Source organism: Ascidia mentula, chromosome 1 (assembly GCF_947561715.1).
Source record: "Ascidia mentula chromosome 1, kaAscMent1.1, whole genome shotgun sequence".
In the NCBI taxonomy this organism is placed as follows: Eukaryota; Metazoa; Chordata; class Ascidiacea; order Phlebobranchia; family Ascidiidae; genus Ascidia; species Ascidia mentula.
Window position 1 is genome coordinate 1921612 of NC_138566.1, and position 25946 is coordinate 1947557.

The window sequence follows — 25946 nt, forward strand, 5'->3', positions numbered from 1 at the left end:
TGCTTTTACTTTTGCAAATATCACTCATGTATCCATCTAGTGGATATCTGTAGTTCGCGCCGTTTACTTTATTGTTAGTCTACACCGGTCCGCAATTATTTTTTGGCGCTACTGACCAAAATATTCCTAATGTCTGGCGACCCCAACAGGAATTTGCAACGTGAGGTTTTACTGCAATCAACTCTGCCTTTGGCAAACTTAACACAATTAAATTGCAACCTATTGAGACTTAAATCCCTAGTTTGACAATATTGAACAAGTAAATTACACATATATTTTATCAAGCGGTTCATAAATGTGAGGTTTACACACAAAAGGCAACATATTTTTGTCACCAAATCAAATGCAACTTTGGCCCGGCTGTGCTAAAGGTTGCCCAATCCCTGGTTTAATCTAGAAGGGAAGTGCCTATATTAGTCTCCTTTAGCACATGTTGGCAGATAGTGTCAGATCTATGGTAAATCCTCAAATGTTATCGCAACTGCTTAAAAATGTGTTTGATCACAGGCCCAAATGTACCATGGCACCACACAAATTTTTCAGTACCGGAAATGTATTTTGCAAATATTAAAAATTTCTTCTCTTTTTCCGTAATTAAAAATTTGGACCAAAATTCACTGGCGACAATCTGATCATGTAGTTATTGGATACACTCCGAATAGACACCGCTTTTTAAACACAATCATGTAAGTAACTACAAAAACCCTACAAGTCCCAGCTAATATTAAGATTAAGCAATTGTAAATTTCACAGCACTAGGGGAGATCAAAATTAAGTCAAATTCTTACATAAAATCACCAATTACACTTAATTCAAGAACTTGCGCACAAGTGTGCGCCAAAGGAAAACGAAGCAAACCAAGGAGGCGATTAAAACTTATTTTACAAAGTTTACATCTTTACGTCGCAATTTAATTGTGTTAAGTTTGCCAAGAGCAGAGTTGATTGCAGCCTCACGTTTCAGGTTCTCTTTAGGGTTGCGAAACAACAAAGTAAATGGCGCGAACTACAGATATCCACTAGATGGATGCATGAGTGATATTTGCAAAAGTAAAAGCAGAAAACAAAAGCATGTCGATTCCCATAACCTGAACACAGTACAAGTAATTTTACCTAAGATTATGACACTATCGGCCAACTTAACATGCGCGCACGTTACTTAGTTACATGTTCGTTAATTAGGTACGCGTACATGAGTTTGACTTATGACACGGTTGGCCATAAAATATATCCTATTAAGGTACATGTACACTAATGGCGAACGTGCTGCTTATTAACGCACGCGTACCTTATTATTCCACATGATGTCGCTCTTATTCGAGTTATGACACTGTTGGCCAGGCTTTAAATAACGAGCACGTTCGTTAATAAGGCACGCGCACGTTATCTAAGGTACGCGTACAATATGACGAAGTATGACACCGATGGCCAACCATATTACTTAGGCAGCAACTCAGATTCAAGGTCAACAAAAACGACAACCATTGACATTGTACTATGCGGCACCAGAAAAATTATCTGATGACGTTAAACCGAAAAAGGAGCAAGACACATACAGTTGTGGTGTAATTTATTATGTCATGCTGGCACGCAAGCAGCCATATCCCTCAGCTGATATTTTTTGGCTAAAAATTCAAAATGGTGGTCGTCCAAACCTTCAAGGTATTAGAGAAATACAGGATGAAACCAATGATGCAAGCAACAGAGAAATAGTTGATGTGATGGAAAGAGCGATGATCAGATGTTGGAATCAAGATCCAAATCAACGACCAGACATGGTTGACATTCGTGATGAATTCCAACAACTTCTTTCCAAACAAGACCCCACAGTAATTTTGCTGCAAGTAGCAAATGCTGCAAGGAACATGCATATTGTGGATCCAACAGCAACCCACAATCCAACTGTTTCACTCAGCCAGTTTTCTACACAGACATGGAAATTTCATGGTATGATATTTTGTCAGTTTCATGAATTCAAGTTTGTTTTGTATCATACTTCCACAATAGTGTTTATGTACAATGGAACTTATATATTGATATGCATGCTTTATATCTCTTGTTTGTGTATTTGTTGAGGATTTTTGTTTCTAGATATTGGGCCTGAAATTAACCAACCACTTGATGGCAACATTCATCCAGTTGAACAAGCACAACAATCCCCACAAGTACAAGGTAAGCAATTTATGTTGCAAAATTATTATCCAAGTATGTGGGCGTCAGAGGCTGTAATCCTTTTTCAATGCAAGCTACCTGGCCGAAAGCATAAACATTGCGCTTATAGAGTTAGCTGCAGGAATTTAAAAGAAACAATCACCGTCATCCGTTCACCAACGGATGACGGTGATTGTTTCTTTTAAAGTATAGTCACCACAAAGTGGAAGTCTTTGCTTGGCCGTTTGGTCTGCAAAGTTCGCCTTATAGTCACACCAGCTGCACTGATGAGAACTTTTAGGTCGAAACAGTGGCCATCTGTCTGCAGCTTATACACGAAACATTTTATTTCGAAAAGTATTCAAAGATTATGAGAAATCTTTCCAAGCCAACGTTTGTTTCACCCTGACTAAGGTCATTGTTTTTGAAAGTAGAATAAAGCCTATATCACCTATACATACATACATACATACATACATACATACATACATACATACAACAAAACACTTGGGATTGCAAATGTTGCTGATTTGCTACTTCCCAAACAACTTTGATGTAAACTATATTGTTTTCAGATGAATTAGCAATTGCTGAAGTTGCCCAGATGCAGATACACCAGATACAACCAAGTGCATCGCAAAATAGAGGTTTTGTAACCAAACATGGAATATTCTATCAAATAATGCTAATAACTGCTCTTTATGTTATTATGAATTGGAATGTAACAAGTTACTATGAACTAAAACATAATAATAATTTTCTGATTGAATAAATAATGCCTAAATGCAATGCATTTAACTGGATATATTTGTCTACAGGTGCAAACAGAAGATCTGCAAGACATGTTACACCCCAAAATCCACCCATTGAAAGAAACCTTCCAGTGGATGATGACTTGCCCAACCCATCACCAGGAAGAAGTGGAAGAGGTAATTTTGTCTTGGAAGTAATCCTACTGTTTCCATTGTACATGATTTATCTGCTAAAAAAGTTTTGAGACTGCATATCCTTGCTATAAAGAGTAAGTTATTTTTAGGTGTTGAAGCTTTAAAATGATCGAAAACACCTTCTTAAAACAGTAGTGTACACATTTAGGTGTGAGGCATGAAATTATTCCACCACTCGAGAACAACATACAGCCTAGTGAAAGAGAACAACAATCACTGCAAGTACAAGGCAAGTGTTTGGGTACAGACTTGTGTTTCTGTATTTCTTTTTATTCACAAAATCTAAATACAAATAGAAGCAAATAGAAGATCTACAAGTCATTCAACACCTGAAGTCCCACCCAGTGGTAGAAATCATCCAGTACATCATGACTTGCCCAACCCATCCACAAGGAGAAGCAAAAAGGGTATATAATTTGTGCTTTTTGATAATCTGACATGGTTAGCATTGAGCATAGCAGCGTGACAGAATCAATACCAACATGTGAAGTAATTTGCTACAAAAATGTTGGTTTGATGTTTGTGTATGACGACTGTAAGAATACCCCATATTGCAGCTACTTCACATGCCTTATGAAATGATTGTCATAAGTAAATTTAAAATATCAATTAAATGGATCTTGTGCTTCATTTATTTTTGTTGCATGAAAACAGATAATCATGCCTTGATAACAACTGTCTGAAAACGTACTTAATTAAAGTTATAAATGGCTTTAACAATTGAACTTTGTACAAATTATATATGTATAAATGTCTAGTCATTGATGAAGTTCATTGCAAGTTATAATACTGTACAATTTCACACCAGAAAAAGTGAAACCTGTTACCAACCCTCTGACACCACCCAGTGACCGTAACCTGAGAGTAGATCATTCCACACCCCACTCATCCCATCAACAACCAGGTAAAATAAAACAGGTGATAACGTAACAAACAAAACATGTGATATGTAAGATAAAAATGTAATGAAAAAATAGAATGTCAAATTTAAGTATCAGCTTTTTGAACATTGACATATCAAAAATTTCCTGTTAAGTATTTCTGCAATGGTGAAAGTAGGATATTTAAATGTTCAGTTCAATATTCATGTGTGGTGCACTAGCTACTCACTATTCACAAACCTATCAGGACAATTTGTTCCAATGAATTTTCTGTTGCAGGGGACTAACTTGTTATTTGAACCATTTTCCTAACTTGATTTTCCTATTTAAAATTGTTATGAAACAGCCATGGCATTGCAATGCACAGATTGAGAACAGTCAGCCAAGCTGGATCAGCCATTTTCCCGACAAGTCGGAGCGAGATCTGAAAAATTAAGCTCCCGGTGAGGTTTGAACTCACGACCCTGGGCTAACTAGGCCCAACGCTCTACCAACTGAGCTAGCTCGGTGGTTTCACGGGGTATATCATGGCCAAGGTACAATGGTGTGCAGGGCACAATTTGTCAGGCGACTTTCACATGCATAGAGGATCTCCACCACCGTAATCAGACAACGCAGAAGTAATACCATGCTTTGAAGGCAGGGTCGCCCCACTATAAAGGGCCTGCGCAGTGGGGCGATCCTGCCTTGCTATGCGAAAGCATGGTATTGCTTCTGCGTTCTTCTATACAGTTTTTTTTTTTTCATGGTATGATATTTAGAAATTTCATGGTATGATATTTTGTCAGTTTCATGAATTCAAGTTTGTTTTGTATCATACTTCCACAATAGTGTTTATGTACAATGAAACTTATATATTGATATGCATGCTTTATATCTCTTGTTTGTGTAATATTTGTTGAGGATTTTTGTTTCTAGATATTGGGCCTGAAATTAACCAACCACTTGATGGCAACATTCATCCAGTTGAACAAGCACAACAATCCCCACAAGTACAAGGTAAGCAATTTATGTTGCAAAATTATTATCCAAGTATGTGGGCGTCAGAGGCTGTAATCCTTTTTCAATGCAAGCTACCTGGCCGAAAGCATAAACATTGCGCTTATAGAGTTAGCTGCAGGAATTAAAAAGAAACAATCACCGTCATCCGTTTGGTGCCCAACGGATGACGGTGATTGTTTCTTTTAAAGTATAGTCACCACAAAGTGGAAGTCTTTGCTTGGCCGTTTGGTCTGCAAAGTTCGCCTTATAGTCACACCAGCTGCACTGATGAGACCTTTTAGGTCGAAACAGTGGCCATCTGTCTGCAGCTTATACACGAAACATTTTATTTCGAAAAGTATTCAAAGATTATGAGAAATCTTTCCAAGCCAACGTTTGTTCCACCCTGACTAAGGTCATTGTTTTTGAAAGCAGAATAAAGCCTATATCACCCACACATACATACAACATTATACTTGGGATTGCAAATGTTGCTGATTTGCTACTTCCCAAACAAGTTTGATGTAAACTATATTGTTTTCAGATGAATTAGGAATTGCTGAAGTTGCCCAGATGCAAATACACCAGATACAACCAAGTGCATCGCAAAATAGAGGTTTTGTAACCAAACATGAAATATTCTATCAAATAATGCTAATAACTGCTCTTTATGTTATTATGAATTGGAATGTAACAAGTTACTATGAACTAAAACATAATAATAATTTTCTGATTGAATAAATAATGCCTAAATGCAATGCATTTAACTGGATATATTTGTCTACAGGTGCAAACAGAAGATCTGCAAGACATGCTACACCCCAAAATCCACCCATTGAAAGAAACCTTCCAGTGGATGATGACTTGCCCAACCCATCACCAGGAAGAAGTGGAAGAGGTAATTTTGTCTTGGAAGTAATCCTACTGTTTCCATTGTACATGATTTATCTGCTAAAAAAGTTTTGAGACTGCATATCCTTGCTATAAAGAGTAAGTTATTTTTAGGTGTTGAAGCTTTAAAATGATCGAAAACACCTTCTTAAAACAGTAGTGTACACATTTAGATGTGAGGCATGAAATTATTCCACCACTCGAGAACAACATACAGCCTAGTGAAAGAGAACAACAATCACTGCAAGTACAAGGCAAGTGTTTGGGTACAGACTTGTGTTTCTGTATTTCTTTTTATTCACAAAATCTAAATACAAATACAGCAAATAGAAGATCTACAAGTCATTCTACACCTGAATTCCCATCCAGTGGAAGAAATCATCCAGTACATCATGACTTGCCCAACCTATCTACAAGGAGAAGTAAAAAGGGTATATAATTTGTACTTTTTGATAATCTGACATGGTTAGCATTGAGCATAGCAGCGTGACAGAATCAATACCAACATGTGAAGTAGTTTGCTACAAAAATGTTGGTTTGATGTTTGTGTATGACAGCTGCAAAAATACCCCATATTGCAGCTACTTCACATGCCTTATGAAATGATTTTCATAAGTAGGTTTAATGTATCAGTTTAATGGATCTTGTGCTTCATTTATTTTTGTTGCATGAAAACAGATAATCATGCCTTGATAACAACTTTCTGAAAACGTACTTAATTAAAGTTATAAATGGCTTTAACAATTGAACTTTGTACAAATTATATATGTATAAATGTCTAGTCATTGATGAAGTTCTTGCAAGTTATAATACTGTACAATTTCATACCAGAAAAAGTGAAACCTGTTACCAACCCTCTGACACCACCCAGTGACCGTAACCTGAGAGTAGATGATTCCACACCCCACTCATCACATCAACAACCAGGTAAAATAAAACAGGTGATAACGTAACAAACAAAACATGTGATATGTAAGATAAAAATGTAATGAAAAAATCTGTTAAGTATTTCTGCAATGGTGAAAGTAGGATATTTAAATGTTCAGTTCAATATTCATGTGTGGTGCACTAGCTACTCACTATTCACAAACCTATCAGGACAATTTGTTCCAATGAATTTTCTGTTGCAGGGGACTAACTTGTTATTTGAACCATTTTCCTAACTTGATTTTCCTATTTAAAATTGTTATGAAACAGCCATGGCATTGCACAGATTGAGAACAGTCAGCCAAACTGGATCAGCCATTTTCCCGACAAGTCGGAGCGAGATCTGAAAAATCAAGCTCCCGGTGAGGTTTGAACTTATGACCCTGGGCTAACTAGGCCCAACGCTCTACCAACTGAGCTAGCTCGGTGGTTTCACGGGGTATATCGTGGCCAAGGTACAATGGTGTGCAGGGCACAATTTGTCAGGCGACTTTCACATGCGTAGAGGATCTCCACCACCGTAATCAGACAACGCAGAAGTAATACCATGCTTTGAAGGCAGGGTCGCCCCACTATAAAGGGCCTGCGCAGTCGGGCAATCCTGCCTTGCTATGCGAAAGCATGGTATTACTTCTGCATTCTTCTGTACAGTCTTTTTATTTTTTTATTTTTATTTAAAGACCCCATGGGGTAGGCAGTGCACTTAACTGTAGTGGTGTCTTTTTTATGAACATTCAAATTTTGAATATTAAAATTCATTGCAGGCTTTTCAGGATTTCTTCTCATTGGTGGAGAGGATTCAAAACGAGATTGTGTGAAATGGAATGTTGCCACAAAACAACATCAACATTTACCAGTTGGTTGCATTTTAATGTGTAAAATAGCTTCACGGTGCCTTAAAACTGTTCACACTATGCATTTCAACTTGTTTATTGCACAAACAAATCCATTTATTTGTGCTAAAATAACAGATTAATTAAAATACAATAAGCTTGGCAGCAACAGCAACATAATACAAGTAAATCTATGTAAAATCACAAAAATGTTAGAGAAAAATTGTTGCATCACAATCAGGGGTGAGCTCAATTGTGATATTTCCTTTTGACAGTTTTAAATTTAAAGGAATAATCTTTGCAATTATATTGGCTGTTTGTTGAAATTACTGTTAAATTATATTTGAACCACAATAAAAATATTAAACTTTGTTAACACTTAGGATATGAAATGTTTACAGAGTTTCACAATTTTCTTTGTAGAAACTGAACTCAGCAAGAACATTCTCAACTTCAGCCAAAGTTGGAAACACAGTTTATGTAATGGGTGGAAGCGGTCCAACAAAAAGTTGTGAGATGATGAATTTGGAGAGAAGTGAACGCTGGATAAAATTTGCTGATTTGTGTGAAGTTCGACAGTCTGCTGCATCGGCTGTTATTAGAAGTCAGTTTTATGATTGAACATAACAATTAATAAAAATCAAATATCTTTGGAACCAATATGTTAATGTTTTATGACACCTAAATTACATTTTGCGACCCCATATATTCATTGAACAGAATAAAATCTGTGCACTTAGGTATGTTGAGGGAGAAATTTTATGCTTGGATTCGTTTATAACAATGTCACCATATTCAAATTGTAAAAGACCGTTTAAGAAATCATAGTGTGTATAAACAGAGTTATATGAAGAAAATCAATGGGTAAATTATGTACTAAGCAGTTTGAGTAAAATACACAGATTACTTACTTGAATTCTACTGTATTTTATCTTGTGGGTGGTACTTTGTTATGCTACAGAAATATTTGTTAATGACAATAGCAAAAGTTGCATAGGAACCAAGTTTTATTGCTACCCAATCTATTTCATTGACAATTCCATGTTGTAGAGAAACTTTACATTTCCGGGGGTCATGGTGGAGATCTCAAACCATTTTCATCCTACTTGATTTATACCATAGATGTAGACAGATGGATAATTGGTGTCAACATGTTGCAACCAAGATGTGCACATGGAATGTGTTCAATTGGCAGTAAGAATATGCTTGAAAACTCCTAAAACTTATAGAGAAGGCTTTCCTTTTTCTTGACAATGCAAGGCAACAATGTAAAATTCGGTTTAAACTTTACACACCCCACAATACTCACTCACTTATTACTCACAAACATTCCATGGAGTCGCAAAACTGTTTACTTATTGATGACGTCATATGCACGAGTTTTAATTTCGTTTCGTGTAAAATAAACAAAAAAAAAATTTTTTTGATTAAACCCATTTTTAAAATAATTATTTTCGTGCTTACTGAGTTCGTGAATACTAAACATGATATTATTTAGTTTTTATTTACATCTTAATATAAAACTGTTCGTTATTTCTACGTTAAAACGTAGTGCTTAACTCAGCGGTGCACAACCTGCGGCCGCGGACGCTATTTTTTGCGGCCGTGCACATTTATATCAAAAAATATAAATTGGCGGCCGTTGTTGCTTCTGAAACTTGTTTTTCCAGCGGTCTCAAGAGTTAAGCTTTTAATTAGGCCCGTTACCATTTCCGCGTTATACACATTCGTTCGCTGTAGCGAGTAGTAACTGGTACAGCCACCGCAACCGAGACACAGCGCAACAATACGGATGGTGACGTCATAAAACATTAATAGCCAATCGGTGAATTGTCATGTGCGCATGTATAGTTGTCGAAAAGCTAAACAGTGCAATCACTCAGTCATATCGCTGAAACGCAAAAGGTTGTTAAAACAAGAGAAAGGGGCGTTTGATCCCAAATGGGAAGTGGATTATTTAATGACGGAGACGTGAACCTAACGTGCAAGAACAAGGCAGCCATTAAATACTTCGACATTTCATTACATTGTAATATACGTAATTTGGCAAATGTAAATAATAAATAGTGCACACTTTTCAGGTATGGAATCATTTCCATTCCTTTCAAATAATGCTCTCGTAATTATCAGGAGTATATCGTTGAAAAAGCAGTATATTCAGTGGCGGCCGTTAGCATACAGTGGTGTGTGTGTTGCGGCCGGCAATAGTAAAAAGGTTGTGCACCCCTGGCTTAACTCAATGATTGTTACGTAACATTACCACATAATCGTAATATGACGTCACAATAAATATTAACACAAGCGATTTCGAAATTTCTTTAGAAATTTTGTTTTCTGTGGGCGGATTTGATGGCAGACAATACTTACAATCATGTGAATTCCTCGATGTTCGTGTTGGAACCTCCACAAGAATCGCTTCTCTCAATGAAGCAAGATGTTATTTTACATGTGAAGAAATTGAAGGGAAGATCTATGCAATTGGTTAGTTATCAGAAGTTAAATATTTACTAAAACTAGTAGTTTTTGAAACTGTTTCTTATTTCCTGGATTCTATCTATTAATGTGAGGTAACTTCAGTCGATTCCATAATATTTTGAATGAAGGTTTGTTATTTTCTTGCTATTCTTGTAGTTTGTTTATTCTTGACAAATAGTTTTTGAATTAACTCAAATTACTGGTTTAGTTTTAAACCAAAAACCATCAAAATATCTTCAGTGTAAGATTTACAACAGTAATTAATATTACTTAATTCACACTACTGTCATTCTGGCAGAATCCAAAATTATTGTTTCGCAAAATGCGTTCCGCATCAATGAGCAGCAATGCACAAGAAGGTTTAACTTGTACAAAAGAGTTTATTGTTGGTATATAACATACCAGTAAGCATTATTTTGCAAAACATTTCACTTCTTAATCATTTCGTACCAATACCTCTGTAGAAGTCCCAAAGTTATATTCAAAATAACCTGAAATACGGATCTTATTGCTCATTTTTACATTGCCGGTGACGTCACTTTCAATCAAATGCCGAACCACTTTCCGCTTCATAGGATTTTTTTTAAATCTCAGTATCTGTCAAGGATAGAGTGAAGAATAGCGTGAAAGTAATAAAAATCGGTAGAGATCCCACGTATTCCATCAGAATGACCTGAAACACGGGTGATTTTTTTTCGCTTTTTTGCATTGCCGGTGACGTCACATTCAATCAAGTGCCAAACCACTTTCCGCTTCATAGGATTTTTTTTAAATCTCAGTATCTGTCAAAGATAGAGTGCAGAATAGCGTGAAAGTAATAAAAATCGGTAGAGATCCCACGTATTCCATCAGAATGACCTGAAACACCAGTGTTTTTGCGCTTTTTTGCATTGCCGGTGACGTCACTTTCAATCAAGTGCCAAACCACTTTCCGCTTCATAGGATTTTATTTAAATCTCAGTATCTGTCAAGGATGGAATGCAGAATAGCGTGAAAGTAATAAAAATCGGTAGAGATCCCACGTATTCCATCAGAATGACCTGAAACACCAGTGTTTTTGCGCTTTTTTGCATTGCCGGTGACGTCACTTTCAATCAAGTGCCAAACCACTTTCCGCTTCATAGGATTTTATTTAAATCTCAGTATCTGTCAAGGATAGAGTGCAGAATAGCGTGAAAGTAATAAAAATCGGTAGAGATCCCACGTATTCCATCAGAATGACCTGAAACACCAGTGTTTTTTCGCTTTTTTGCATTACCGGTGACGTCACATTCAATCAAGTGCCAAACCACTTTCCGCTTCATAGGATTTTTTTTAAATCTCAGTATCTGTCAAAGATAGAGTGAAGAATAGCGTAAAAGTAATAAAAATCGGTAGAGATCCCACGTATTCCATCAGAATGACCTGAAACACGTGTGTTTTTGCGCTTTTTTGCATTGTCGGTGACGTCACATTCAATCAAGTGCCAAACCACTTTCCGCTTCATAGGATTTTTTTTAAATCTCAGTATCTGTCAAGGATAGAGTGAAGAATAGCGTGAAAGTAATAAAAATCGGTAGAGATCCCACGTATTCCATCAGAATGACCTGAAACACGGGTGTTTTTGCGCTTTTTTGCATTGCCGGTGACGTCACTTTCAATCAAGTGCCAAACCACTTTCCGCTTCATAGGATTTTTTTTAAATCTCAGTATCTGTCAAGGATAAAGTGCAGAATAGCGTGAAAGTAATAAAAATCGGTAGAGATCCCACGTATTCTATCAGAATGACCTGAAACACGGGTGATTTTTTTTCGCTTTTTTGCATTGCCGGTGACGTCACATTCAATCAAGTGCCAAACCACTTTCCGCTTCATAGGATTTTTTTTAAATCTCAGTATCTGTCAAGGATAGAGTGAAGAATAGCGTAAAAGTAATAAAAATCGGTAGAGATCCCACGTATTCCATCAGAATGACCTGAAACACGAGTGTTTTTTTTCGCTTTTTTGCATTGCCGGTGACGTCACATTCAATCAAGTGCCAAACCACTTTCTGCTTCATAGGATTTTTTTTAAATCTCAGTATCTGTCAAGGATAGAGTGAAGAATAGCGTAAAAGTAATAAAAATCGGTAGAGATCCCACGTATTCCATCAGAATGACCTGAAACACGGGTGATTTTTTTTCGCTTTTTTGCATTGCCGGTGACGTCACATTCAATCAAGTGCCAAACCACTTTCCGCTTCATAGGATTTTTTTTAAATCTCAGTATCTGTCAAGGATAGAGTGAAGAATAGCGTGAAAGTAATAAAAATCGGTAGAGATCCCACGTATTCCATCAGAATGACCTGAAACACGTGTGTTTTTGCGCTTTTTTGCATTGCCGGTGACGTCACTTTCAATTAAGTGCCAAACCACTTTCCGCTTCATAGGATTTTTTTTAAATCTCAGTATCTGTCAAGGATAGAGTGAAGAATAGCGTGAAAGTAATAAAAATGGGTAGAGATCCCACGTATTCCATCAGAATGACCTAAAACACGTGTGTTTTTGCGCTTTTTTGCATTGCCGGTGACGTCACTTTCAATCAAGTGCCAAACCACTTTCCGCTTCATAGGATTTTTTTAAATCTCTATATTTGTCCAGAATTTATGTCGTCGCAAAATCTAATGGAGTGGCACACTCGATTTTTCACACAATCTCATACATTTTCCCTTCTAATCACAATGTGTCACACTTATAAACTTGCAAAGAACGTTTTATTGTGCAATATGCGTCCAATTCTTTTTCCTTCTTTTTGTAGTGAATATAAATGACCGTAAAGGTAATGCTTGTTAAAATAAATATTTTGATTTAACATTTTCAAATGAAATGGTATTTACTCTTAAAAAATGTTAAATTTGTGCATGATGTTGATGTATCACAGGTGAAAGTCATCTTTGCTTGTTACACAAACATATAAGAAACACAATTTTTATGGTGGCCACTAAATCTAAGAAACAAATTGGGTAAACAGGCACAATTAAAGAAAAAACATTGCGCACGTTTATTCGGACAGTTTTAAATTATCAGGAGTTTTGATAACTGCCACATCTTTGACAATTGAGTTCATGAACATTTCTGCATCATCTGTGGTTAGTACCTACTGGTAACAGGATCAAAGATTGCTGAAATTTTCATGAGTCGGAAACGTTCGCTATTACTGTACATGCACCTTAATAGGATACATTTCATGGCCAACCGTGTAATAAGTCAAACTCATGTACGCGTACTTAATTAACGAACATGCAACTTATTAACGTAACTAATTAACGTGCGCGCATGTTAAGTTGGCCGATAGTGTCATAATTCTATGTAAAATTACATGTACTGTCATCAGCTTATGGGCGTCGATATGCTCTTGTTTTCTGCACCTTTGCAAATATCACTCATGTATTCATCTAGTGGCAGGTAGCGTCAGATCTATGTCAAATCCTCAAATGTTATCGCAACTGCTTAAAAATCTAAGTGTTTCATCACAGGCCCAAATATACCATGGCCCCGCACAAATTTGTAAGTACCGGAAATGTATTTTTCACATATTTATCCTTTGTCAAATTTGTCCTCTTTTTCCAGAATTAAACATTTGAACAGCGAAATTGCGCTGTATTCTCAGCTAACCTTGTACTTTTACGTACGCATATGCCTTTACAAATTATTTTGATTTTAAGTTATAGTAAACATGTACATACTTTGTTTTAATGCGCATGGGCTGCCCACATTCAAAAGAATTTTACAGCGCTTGCAATATGTTGCCACACATTAATTTACAAAGTTTGCATCTTTACGTCGCAATTTAATCGTGTTAAGCTTGCCAAAAAGCAGAGTTGATTGCAGTAAAACCTCACGTTTTAGGTTCTCTTTGGGGTTGCGATACATCAAAGTAAACGGTGCGAACCACAGATATCCACAAGATGGATACATGAATGATATTTGCAAAGTAAAAGCAGAAAACAAGGGCATATCGACTCCCATAAGCTTTGACTTGAAGCTAACTATTTGTTGTTTGAAATGAAAATATACGACGATAGTACAAGTAATTTTACCTAAGATTATGACACTGTCGGCCAACTTAACATGTTACTAAGTTACAAGCACCTTAATAAGTTGCATGTTCGTTAACTAGGTACGCGTACATCAGTTTGACTTATGACGCGGTTGGCCATGAAATATATCCTGTTAAGGTACATGTACACTAATATCGAACGTGTTGCTTACTAACGCGCGCGTGCCTTATTATTCCACATGATGTCGCTCTTATTTGGAATTTGACACTGTTGGCCAGGCTTTAGATATCGCGCACGTTCATTATTACGACACACGCACGTTATCTAAGGTACGCGTACAATATGGCGAATTATGACACCGATGTCCCAAACGACATAACGAACGTGCTCGTTATTTAAAGCCTGGCCAACAGTATGTCCAAAACAACATAATATACGTTTAGGGTTTGAATGTGAAGTTGCAACTTGTCACGATGATTATGCTGGCTAATTGCCTTTGAATTGTCGTTTACCAGTGCACTTGGCTAAGATGCAGGCAGTTGGGTATAATTGTTTATTGATGAAATGTAACTAAATAGCATAAAATAAAATGGAATATATTTAGAATCAAATAGAACGGTCAGAAAGGGCGAAAAGCGTTACCGTATAAACATATAGTCTCGTGATATGCGATATTGTGAGAGAAAGACAAAGACTTTCCCGGTTGGGAATTGCCCTTCTCGAACTCCTGCGTAACAGAGTAAAATTGTGTGTAACAATGCAATGGGTCATGCATGGGCGCCAGTGTTTTGGTTGAATGAGCGCAGATGAACAGGCTGTTGCCAGGGCGATTTTCAGCGTGTTTGGGGCAGTTTTAGTTTGTTTTTCAGGGCTATTAGTCAGGCAGTAAATTGGTAGAGGGTGCTGTTGTACATGTAGCTGAAAAACTACCCAAATATTGAGGTTGATTTTGTGAAAAAATGAATCACAGAAAGTATGTTCAATTTGTGATTTTCTGTTAGTGCGGACCCTTGGCAAGGAATTGTGGCCAAATTTATAATCAAAATAACTACTTAAACTGCTCCCCCGGGGGCATTTTGACCCTCTGTTGGCCATTATTTTGGTCAAAAAAGCAGAAAAAAGTGTAGGTTTGTTTTGTGAAAAAATGAATCACAGAAAGTTACCTCCATTTGCGATTAAGTGAAGCCACCAACCCTCCTCTACACAATTCATGAAGAATTAGATGTCTTGTAATTGTCTTGGGGCCCCACCGGGGCTGTTTGTACACCCCCTAGGACTGACAATTTAGCAGTTAGCCTTTGCAAAACCCCCCAATGTGCTGTCTTAATGCAGCTGCAATCAATTTTTTTTCTGTTCAGCAATAGTAGACCCCCTTCATGAGTCATCAGACCCGGCAATTGTTTTTGGCAAACAAGAGAAACTGTAACCAGGTGCACAATAACAAATGACTTCTAAAACTCAATTTTTGGGATTTAATTGAGAGATGCGGCCTTAAGGAAAAAATGAGAATTCTAAAATGGCACAATATAGGTCTAATTTTTCCTAAAGTGTGTAGACTTATGTATTTTGAAGAACACAAACTGCTTTGGAAGCTGCTCCAGTCACTCATTGCCACCTAGTGGGCACAAAACAATTTTTTTCTGATTTTTGCACATAAATCCTATGGTTGATTCTTGGGGCGCGGACTATTAACAGGCGAAAAAAATTGCATGGCAGGCATGTATTCCTTGCATTACCATTCCGCAACACATTGCGCGTTTAATTTGTGTGAAACTTTGTGTGATATGTACCTCTTCCATCAAGGCATTGTGTACATATGCTTTCTCACCTACCGTGGTGTTTTGTCAGTAATCCATGCTTGTCAAAGTCCTGAATTAACTGTAAATAACATTTTGCATGTTCATAACCAATGAAATGACATTATTTTGTAAATTAATCACTATATTTATTGCCACAGAGGGCAGTCGCTGCCATTCAAATGTTGCTTCATACTGAAAAACTGAGACACTTGGACCATCAGGACTGATGCAATTCATCATCACATTGTAGGTCTGTATTACACTAGCTTGTCTGTAAATAATTTCTAGTGTTGCTGTGCTATTAACTTTTATTAAATACACACTTGGCTTGTGCTTTCAGGCCACTTAATTGCATCACTTTCATCTTGTTTTCATGTTTTTGAGACACGTATGATTTTTTACCATATGCATGTACCTGACTAGCCTTTGGATTTTGGCTAATTACCATTTAATTACTTTAATTAGGCATGAGTACCTGCATGTGAGTGGTGCCTTGCAAGTTCTAGGATATTGTTGTGCATGTATATGAATGACTTTCTGTTTTGAAAGCACATCTTTCCACCCAGAACACACACTTGCTCTAAGGCTGTTGACTGGGCCATATACAGCACTGTAGGTGGCGTCACAAAAACAGCCGAAACTCTGGGCCCGCTGGTCAACCAGGCATAAAACTTCACATGGTAACCAATGAAGGTCCTGTGTTTTGTATTTAATAGGGAATTTGAGATTCTGGGAAAATGGCCTATATTGAAGGCCGCATCTCTGTATTTCTATGGAAAAGACTTTCCCGGTTGGGAATTGCCCTTCTCGAACTCCTGCGTAACAGAGTAAAATTGTGTGTAACAATGCAATGGGTCATGCATGGGCGCCAGTGTTTTGGTTGAATGAGCGCAGATGAACAGGCTGTTGCCAGGGCGATTTTCAGCGTGTTTGGGGCAGTTTTAGTTTGTTTTTCAGGGCTATTAGTCAGGCAGTAAATTGGTAGAGGGTGCTGTTGTACATGTAGCTGAAAAACTACCCAAATATTGAGGTTGATTTTGTGAAAAAATGAATCACAGAAAGTATGTTCAATTTGTGATTTTCTGTTAGTGCGGACCCTTGGCAAGGAATTGTGGCCAAATTTATAATCAAAATAACTACTTAAACTGCTCCCCCGGGGGCATTTTGACCCTCTGTTGGCCATTATTTTGGTCAAAAAAGCAGAAAAAAGTGTAGGTTTGTTTTGTGAAAAAATGAATCACAGAAAGTTACCTCCATTTGCGATTAAGTGAAGCCACCAACCCTCCTCTACACAATTCATGAAGAATTAGATGTCTTGTAATTGTCTTGGGGCCCCACCGGGGCTGTTTGTACACCCCCTAGGACTGACAATTTAGCAGTTAGCCTTTGCAAAACCCCCCAATGTGCTGTCTTAATGCAGCTGCAATCAATTTTTTTTCTGTTCAGCAATAGTAGACCCCCTTCATGAGTCATCAGACCCGGCAATTGTTTTTGGCAAACAAGAGAAACTGTAACCAGGTGCACAATAACAAATGACTTCTAAAACTCAATTTTTGGGATTTAATTGAGAGATGCGGCCTTTAGATTATGCTGGCTAATTGCCTTTGAATTGTCGTTTACCAGTGCACTTGGCTAAGATGCAGGCAGTTGGGTATAATTGTTTATTGATGAAATGTAACTAAATAGCATAAAATAAAATGGAATATATTTAGAATCAAATAGAACGGTCAGAAAGGGCGAAAAGCGTTACCGTATAAACATATAGTCTCGTGATATGCGATATTGTGAGAGAAAGACAGTGCTGGGCTCGTAAATAAAATTTGGGAAAGAAAGCCCCAGCCCATTACGTAGGGTGAAGTATCCCTGTCACAAACAAACTCCCCTAACGATGGAAAGCGATGACAAATTTTTTATCAATGCAGCTTCCAGTTCTGACATTGTCCCAAATGCGACTTGGTGAGTGTCAATGCAAATTCTTATCAACGCGATTGCGGGTAGACTTTCACCCATATGTCAAAGGCGGTTTGCATCACACGATCGCAATTTAAATCGAATGACGCTAAAAAGTACTTAACCCTGATATTGGGATGTACTTCAATATGTAAAAAAAAATGTTTGAAAAATAATGTATGTTCACAGTACGTTTTACACGCAAAATTGACGATAAAGGTGTGCGCAATGCTAATAATTGGGCTAATGGCGACCATGCACATTCGCAATACAAAAAGGAAAACAAACGAGAGAAAAAATCATTTGTTCAAACCTTACTGGATGATGGAACCAAGCTACCCTGGCAGGCTGTCGACCGATTACCGTATCTATAGTGCTGAGTAAAAGGTTTGATACTTCCTGGACCTATTTTCAAATGTTTATCACATTGCTTATATGTGTTTTGCATTCCACGGAAACTGATGACGCCCTTTACAAGGCGAAACATAAATCTAAGCAACCTTCGTATTAAAAGGAAGTCAACATAAATGGTTACATGTACATATTCGCAAGGGTTAGGCGTGTTTATGAAAAGACTAACAAACGCGTTTGGTATGTGTATCAACATACTTTATAAAGCGACGTAAACCGAAATTAAACATGCACAATATCGAATCAAGTCAACCAGCATGGGCAATTGGCATATTTAATCAAGAAGTGTTGCAAAGGATGTTAATGTCGGTATGGAAATAAGGTTAGAATCCGACGATTTCGCCACTACCATTCGTCAATACAAACTCCCAATCGGATAATATTAAGCACCTCAAAGGCTATCGCATAACGAGACAGGATCGTCACAATGAGAAAACCATCATTTGGCAGCTATGGTATTTATAGCATGCAATGTAAACATTTCTGTGTTGTTTGATTACAATGGTGGATATCGTAAATGCAAATTTTGCCAGGCAATTTGTGCACGAAACACTGCATAGGCCAAAATCTGACTTCTCTAATCGTTTCGATCATGTACAGCTCATCTGGTGGAGCGTTGGGCCTCATTAAAAATCGCAAAAAAGTGAAAAAGCCCTGGTTTGAAGTCATTCTGATGGAAAACGTGGGATCTCTACCGATTTTTATTACTTTCACGCTATTCTTCACTCTATCCTTGACAGATACTGAGATTTAAATAAAATCCTATGAAGCGGAAAGTGGTTTGGCACTTGATTGAAAGTGACGTCACCAGCAATGCAAAAAAGCGCAAAAACACACGTGTTTTAGGTCATTCTGATGGAATACGTGGGATCTCTACCAATTTTTGTTACTTTCACGCTATTCTGCACTTTATCCTTGACAGATACTGAGATTTAAAAAAAATCCTATGAAGCGGAAAGTGGTTTGGCACTTGATTGAAAGTGACGTCACCGGCAATGCAAAAAAGCGCAAAAACACACGTGTTTTAGGTCATTCTGATGGAATACGTGGGATCTCTACCAATTTTTGTTACTTTCACGCTATTCTTCACTCCATCCTTGACAGATACTGAGATTTAAATAAAATCCTATGAAGCGGAAAGTGGTTTGGCACTTGATTGAAAGTGACGTCACCAGCAATGCAAAAAAGCGCAAAAACACACGTGTTTTAGGTCATTCTGATGGAATACTTGGGATCTCTACCGATTTTTGTTACTTTCACGCTATTCTGCACTCTATCCTTGACAGATACTGAGATTTTAAAAAAATCCTATGAAGCGGAAAGTGGTTTGGCACTTGATTGAATGTGACGTCACCGGCAATGCAAAAAAGCGCAAAAACACTGGTGTTTCAGGTCATTCTGATGGAATACGTGGGATCTCTACCGATTTTTATTACTTTCACGCTATTCTGGACTCTTTCCTTGACAGATACTGAGATTTAAATAAAATCCTATGAAGCGGAAAGTGGTTTGGCACTTGAATGAAAGTGACGTCACCAGCAATGCAAAAAAGCGCAAAAACACACGTGTTTTAGGTCATTCTGATGGAATACGTGGGATCTCTACCGATTTTTGTTACTTTCACGCTATTCTGCACTCTATCCTTGACAGATACTGAGATTTAAAAAAAATCCTATGAAGCGGAAAGTGGTTTGGCACGTGATTGAAAGTGACGTCACCGGCAATGCAAAAAAGCGCAAAAACACTGGTGTTTCAGGTCATTCTGATGGAATACGTGGGATCTCTACCGATTTTTATTACTTTCACGCTATTCTGCACTCCATCCTTGACAGATACTGAGATTTAAATAAAATCCTATGAAGCGGAAAGTGGTTTGGCACTTGATTGAATGTGACGTCACCGGCAATGCAAAAAAGCGCAAAAACACTGGTGTTTCAGGTCATTCTGATGGAATACGTGGGATCTCTACCGATTTTTATTACTTTCACGCTATTCTTCACTCTATCCTTGACAGATACTGAGATTTAAATAAAATCCTATGAAGCGGAAAGTGGTTTGGCACTTGATTGAAAGTGACGTCACCAGCAATGCAAAAAAGCGCAAAAACACACGTGTTTTAGGTCATTCTGATGGAATACTTGGGATCTCTACCGATTTTTGTTACTTTCACGCTATTCTGCACTCTATCCTTGACAGATACTGAGATTTTAAAAAAATCCTATGAAGCGGAAAGTGGTTTGGCACTTGATTGAATGTGACGTCACCGGCAATGCAAAAAAGCGCAAAAACACTGGTGTTTCAGGTCATTCTGATGGAATACGTGGGATCTCTACCGATTTTTATTACTTTCACGCTATTCTGGACTCTTTCCTTGACAGATACTGAGATTTAAATAAAATCCTATGAAGCGGAAAGTGGTTTGGCACTTGAATGAAAGTGACGTCACCAGCAATGCAAAAAAGCGCAAAAACACACGTGTTTTAGGTCATTCTGATGGAATACGTGGGATCTCTACCGATTTTTGTTACTTTCACGCTATTCTGCACTCTATCCTTGACAGATACTGAGATTTAAAAAAAATCCTATGAAGCGGAAAGTGGTTTGGCACGTGATTGAAAGTGACGTCACCGGCAATGCAAAAAAGCGCAAAAACACTGGTGTTTCAGGTCATTCTGATGGAATACGTGGGATCTCTACCGATTTTTATTACTTTCACGCTATTCTGCACTCCATCCTTGACAGATACTGAGATTTAAATAAAATCCTATGAAGCGGAAAGTGGTTTGGCACTTGATTGAATGTGACGTCACCGGCAATGCAAAAAAGCGCAAAAACACTGGTGTTTCAGGTCATTCTGATGGAATACGTGGGATCTCTACCGATTTTTATTACTTTCACGCTATTCTTCACTCTATCCTTGACAGATACTGAGATTTAAATAAAATCCTATGAAGCGGAAAGTGGTTTGGCACTTGATTGAAAGTGACGTCACCAGCAATGCAAAAAAGCGCAAAAACACACGTGTTTTAGGTCATTCTGATGGAATACGTGGGATCTCTACCGATTTTTATTACTTTCACGCTATTCTTCACTCTATCCTTGACAGATACTGAGATTTAAAAAAAATCCTATGAAGCGGAAAGTGGTTTGGCACTTGATTGAATGTGACGTCACCGGCAATGCAAAAAAGCGCAAAAACACTGGTGTTTCAGGTCATTCTGATGGAATACGTGGGATCTCTACCGATTTTTATTACTTTCACGCTATTCTGCACTCCATCCTTGACAGATACTGAGATTTGAATAAAATCCTATGAAGCGGAAAGTGGTTTGGCACTTGATTGAATGTGACGTCACCGGCAATGCAAAAAAGCGCAAAAACACACGTGTTTTAGGTCATTCTGATGGAATACGTGGGATCTCTACCGATTTTTATTACTTTCACGCTATTCTGCACTTTATCCTTGACAGATACTGAGATTTAAATAAAATCCTATGAAGCGGAAAGTGGTTTGGCACTTGATTGAAAGTGACGTCACCGGCAATGCAAAAAAGCGCAAAAACACACGTGTTTTAGGTCATTCTGATGGAATACGTGGGATCTCTACCGATTTTTATTACTTTCACGCTATTCTTCACTCTATCCTTGACAGATACTGAGATTTAAAAAAAATCCTATGAAGCGGAAAGTGGTTTGGCACTTGATTGAATGTGACGTCACCGGCAATGCAAAAAAGCGCAAAAACACTGGTGTTTCAGGTCATTCTGATGGAATACGTGGGATCTCTACCGATTTTTATTACTTTCACGCTATTCTGCACTCCATCCTTGACAGATACTGAGATTTGAATAAAATCCTATGAAGCGGAAAGTGGTTTGGCACTTGATTGAATGTGACGTCACCGGCAATGCAAAAAAGCGCAAAAACACACGTGTTTTAGGTCATTCTGATGGAATACGTGGGATCTCTACCGATTTTTATTACTTTCACGCTATTCTGCACTTTATCCTTGACAGATACTGAGATTTAAATAAAATCCTATGAAGCGGAAAGTGGTTTGGCACTTGATTGAAAGTGACGTCACCAGCAATGCAAAAAAGCGCAAAAACACACGTGTTTTAGGTCATTCTGATGGAATACGTGGGATCTCTACCGATTTTTGTTACTTTCACGCTGTTCTGCACTCTATCCTTGACAGATACTAAGTTTTTAAAAAAATCCTATGAAGCGGAAAGTGGTTTGGCACTTGATTGAAAGTGACGTCACCGGCAATGCAAAAAAGCGCAAAAACACTGGTGTTTCAGGTCATTCTGATGGAATACGTGGGATCTCTACCGATTTTTATTACTTTCACGCTATTCTGCACTCCATCCTTGACAGATACTGAGATTTAAATAAAATCCTATGAAGCGGAAAGTGGTTTGGCACTTGATTGAATGTGACGTCACCGGCAATGCAAAAATGAGCAAAAAGATCCGTATTTCAGGTTATTTTGAATATAAACTTGGGACTTCTACAGAGGTATTGGTACGAAATGATTAAGAAGTGAAATATTTTGCAAAATAATGCTTACTGGTATGATATATACCAACAATAAACTCTTTTGTACAAGTTAAACCTTCTTGTGCAATGCTGCTCATTGATGCGGAACGCATTTTGCGAAACAATAATTTTGGATTCTGCCAGAATGACAATAGTTAATTCACACATGATGTAATTAAAGTTACATAAACAATTATTTCACTTAAATATAAAACAGAAGCCAAGAAAATTCCTGGACAAAGTTTTACTTTAAATCTGACAGGAGGTTTTCGTGATCTTGACTTCCTGCAAACAGTTGAAGAATACGAACCTAGAGTCAACAAATGGAAATATGTTTCTCCTCTCCTAGAACCTCGTTTCCGTCACTCTGCTTGTGTTATTGATGGGAGGATTTATGTTGTGGGTGGATGGAGGTGAGGTTTACGTTTGAATGTTTTGTACTAGTGATTGTGACGTCACTATAGGGTTTGTTACTCATAATTTAAGGTGTTTAATGACTGCGATAATACATGTAAGTGTGTAATTTGCGCACAACCGACTGACCTTGTTAATGATATAAAGTAAAAGTAAATTTTGTGTCCCAGTATCAGTAATAAAAATATACAGAACATGTGTGTTGTTGTCAGTTGCGTGTGTAATAATGTCCTGATTTTTAACCAAACTCACAGTAATTTTGGTTGTATTTTGGAGTTACAGCAATCCCTCCCCGACATCAGTTGAAGTTTACGATCCAACCTCAGATGTCTGGACACATGCTTTTGATCTTGACAAACCAGTTTATGATGCGACTGTTGTTGCTGTTTAATATGTGTTTATTTTGTGCTGAACAAAAATTACATGTTTTGCTAACATTTCAATACCAGCCTGGTCAACACCCCCAGTAATGTAGGTCAGTGGTGGTGTGCAACCTGAGGTTATAAGGTTGACGAAAATTATCTGTGCAAGAAATATCTGAAGTTCAAAACTTTATACGGCGTCTCGTAGCTAATGGAGGTGGAAGATATTTTGGGCTCTGTATTTATAAGTTGTTATGGGCATAGTTAATATGGCAACATCTAGCATAGTTTCTGTTGCGACAACCCAACTGAAACGTTGGTAAGTGTGTAAAAGATGAAGGTGTAGGCATAGGGTTGACTCTTCGCTTGCAAGACCACATATGTTGTTACGTTTACACGGTTAATGGTTTAATAAGGGATAATTTTGGTCAGATTTAAAGACGGTCATTCCACAAAGATATTCGGTGCAAGAATAATGCGGTCCAAGGAAAATAAACCAACTTTTTTGCTCCCTGACAAAGAAAAACCTTAAAAAAATGTTTTGTGCATCACGCCTGCTTTCTGTTGTCTAGTGTTCTTCTGTTTATACCAAAACCGTTACTAATCCATCACAATGGTGTAGCTGCAAAATATGTGTGTCACTAGCGCTGTTTTAATGACGCCCAAAAAGGTATTTGCTTGGAGTATTCTCGTTTACGTTGCCATAACAACAACGCTGCTCGCAAATTTGCTGATCAATTACTTCTGGTTCTGATAATTTTTCCATAACAACACAATCCTTTCCAACTGCAGTTAAACAAACTTTAAAGTAACATGTGCGTTAGTTAATATTGCATTTTCCTTAAAAGAAAGTTTGTAAGCTTTGTGATCGCTTAAAGCCTGTTTAAGGTGCATGTATTGCGCAAATAAAGACGGGGTTTACCACTACTGCAACAACACAGAAAAATTATCATTAATCCAGCGGTTATTACGCCCGTTTTGTAAAATGTAAAATTCCTGGATAATATTTCATTGTGAGAGGTGATGAGTTGCAACAAGCCGCATAAGAGCCCCTCCTTGACAATCAAGCCCATTCTCAACAGAATCTAACTAGTATTTCTTTCAGAAATCATCAAAATGTCAACCGAAGTCAACGCGCTTTGGCGCTGTTGGCGGTAATAAGGTTCCATAGTGGACAATTGTACGTTACCATGAAGTTAACATCGAAGGGACTTGAAGTTTTGTGCAGACAACCACAAGGGTTTCTACATCAACACACTAAAGTTAACCCGATACCGCTTCATTAACCCTCTCTTAATCGACGACAAACTTTTGCTTGTGACGTAACAATTACAGTTTACAACTGCTGTTTTGATCGGCTCTTAATTACTATCAAAAAGAACCCCTCCTTGACGATCGAACCTATTTCTGCACTGTAAGGACCCTTCGCCATTAGCCATGTTTTACCTGCACGAGAGTTAGGTTTTTTGCAGCAGGCCCCTTTGCAATTAGCCCTATTGTACCTGCGCACATGCGTCTTCCACAACGGGAACGCCAGTCTATCTGAAAAACTACATTTACATAAACTGTTAAAATATAACAGATTAGCAACACTTACATCGTTTACATATTTTGGATTAGTGCTGATTGCCAGCACCATATCACTGAAATAGTGCGACTTCGGTCGCCTCTGACGCCACATGAATTCGTCCAGGTACGTCGGAATATAGTCCCGATGTACACCATTTCTTCGGCGTAACTGGCGTTAAGCCGCCGACCACAGGCTTTCTATTGAGTTAGTGTGGACGCCTTGTGACGTAACATACTGCACAGAGTGATTCACTGTTCTGTGAATATATCCTATGTCTACAAGTGCAAAAACACACGTTTGAAAAAACTACATCTACTGGTCACTAAGTGAAGTTACTTCCTAAATTGTTATAGGCCCGCCACTCGTCGGACCAAATTTCTGTGCCGGGCAAAATATGTCGGCGTAAGGTTACTTGGTCCCTCGAAGGAACCAATTCATAGCGCCCTCTATAACCGGCCTGGACACCGGTCGCGCTCGTTTCAAAACTGGAGGCGGATGTGTTTCAACTGGTTTCTGCGGTCGTGCGAGACTTGTAGATAGTTTTTGGTGTGTTATTGCTCAGATAATCACATTAAATACTTTTTGCTGTTTTATTGATAGGTTAATGCGTGTAAAACGTAGGAATGTATTAAATTTACGCTTATTTTGAGTTAGTGAGCGTTTACGAGACTCGTCCAGCAAGGTCAAAAAGTTGTGTTTGTGTATAGTGAGGTCCCTGTTGGGCTTTTGGAAGTTGGTGCTAAGTTTGTTTATATCATTTATTGTAAAACAGGTCAGATAGGCTACCTATTTAAGT

At 37.8% G+C, this 25946-nt stretch overlaps 2 protein-coding genes across 5 annotated transcripts; both read left to right on the forward strand.

Moving 5' to 3' along the window:
* Window positions 1-1143: 1143 nt before the first annotated feature.
* On the forward strand, window positions 1144-6289 carry LOC145917766 (uncharacterized). Its single transcript, XM_083003044.1, has 12 exons — window positions 1144-1946; window positions 2091-2171; window positions 2726-2797; window positions 2969-3079; window positions 3246-3326; window positions 3394-3504; window positions 3906-4001; window positions 4897-4977; window positions 5504-5575; window positions 5747-5857; window positions 6024-6104; window positions 6174-6289. The coding sequence occupies exons 1-12, from the start codon at window positions 1580-1582 to the stop codon at window positions 6287-6289; spliced, it is 1380 nt and encodes a 459-aa protein (XP_082859170.1). The 5' UTR covers window positions 1144-1579.
* On the forward strand, window positions 6169-23629 carry LOC145905509 (kelch-like protein 36). Of its 4 annotated transcripts, none has more exons than XR_014402750.1 (9): window positions 6169-6281; window positions 6682-6777; window positions 7064-7139; window positions 7542-7633; window positions 8034-8214; window positions 8661-8804; window positions 9933-10091; window positions 16060-16151; window positions 23067-23160. XR_014402750.1 is itself a non-coding variant. In XM_082992733.1 (9 exons), exons 2-9 carry the CDS (start codon window positions 6742-6744, stop codon window positions 23607-23609), a joined length of 948 nt encoding a protein of 315 aa, XP_082848859.1. In that variant the 5' UTR covers window positions 6169-6281; window positions 6682-6741; the 3' UTR covers window positions 23610-23629. The 4 variants fall into 4 exon arrangements, 3 of the variants coding, with proteins under 3 accessions (XP_082848859.1, XP_082848876.1, XP_082848868.1); XM_082992733.1 differs by lacking the exon at window positions 16060-16151 and adding an exon at window positions 23501-23629 and having other exon boundaries at window positions 23067-23217; XM_082992750.1 differs by lacking the exon at window positions 16060-16151 and adding an exon at window positions 23501-23629 and having other exon boundaries at window positions 23070-23217.
* The last annotated feature ends 2317 nt before the right edge of the window (window positions 23630-25946 follow it).

Excerpts from the sequence above, each read along its gene's own strand:
- LOC145917766 (XM_083003044.1), top strand. The coding sequence starts at position 1,580 with ATGCTGGCACGCAAGCAGCCATATCCCTCAGCTGATATTTTTTGGCTA. Across the intron at positions 2,798-2,968 it reads AAGTGCATCGCAAAATAGAG|GTGCAAACAGAAGATCTGCA; the intron begins GTTTTGTAACCA and ends ATTTGTCTACAG. Across the intron at positions 4,978-5,503 it reads ACAATCCCCACAAGTACAAG|ATGAATTAGGAATTGCTGAA; the intron begins GTAAGCAATTTA and ends TATTGTTTTCAG.
- LOC145905509 (XM_082992733.1), top strand. The coding sequence starts at position 6,742 with ATGATTCCACACCCCACTCATCACATCAACAACCAG. Across the intron at positions 7,634-8,033 it reads AACAACATCAACATTTACCA|AAACTGAACTCAGCAAGAAC; the intron begins GTTGGTTGCATT and ends TTTTCTTTGTAG. Across the intron at positions 23,218-23,500 it reads TATGTTGTGGGTGGATGGAG|CAATCCCTCCCCGACATCAG; the intron begins GTGAGGTTTACG and ends TTGGAGTTACAG.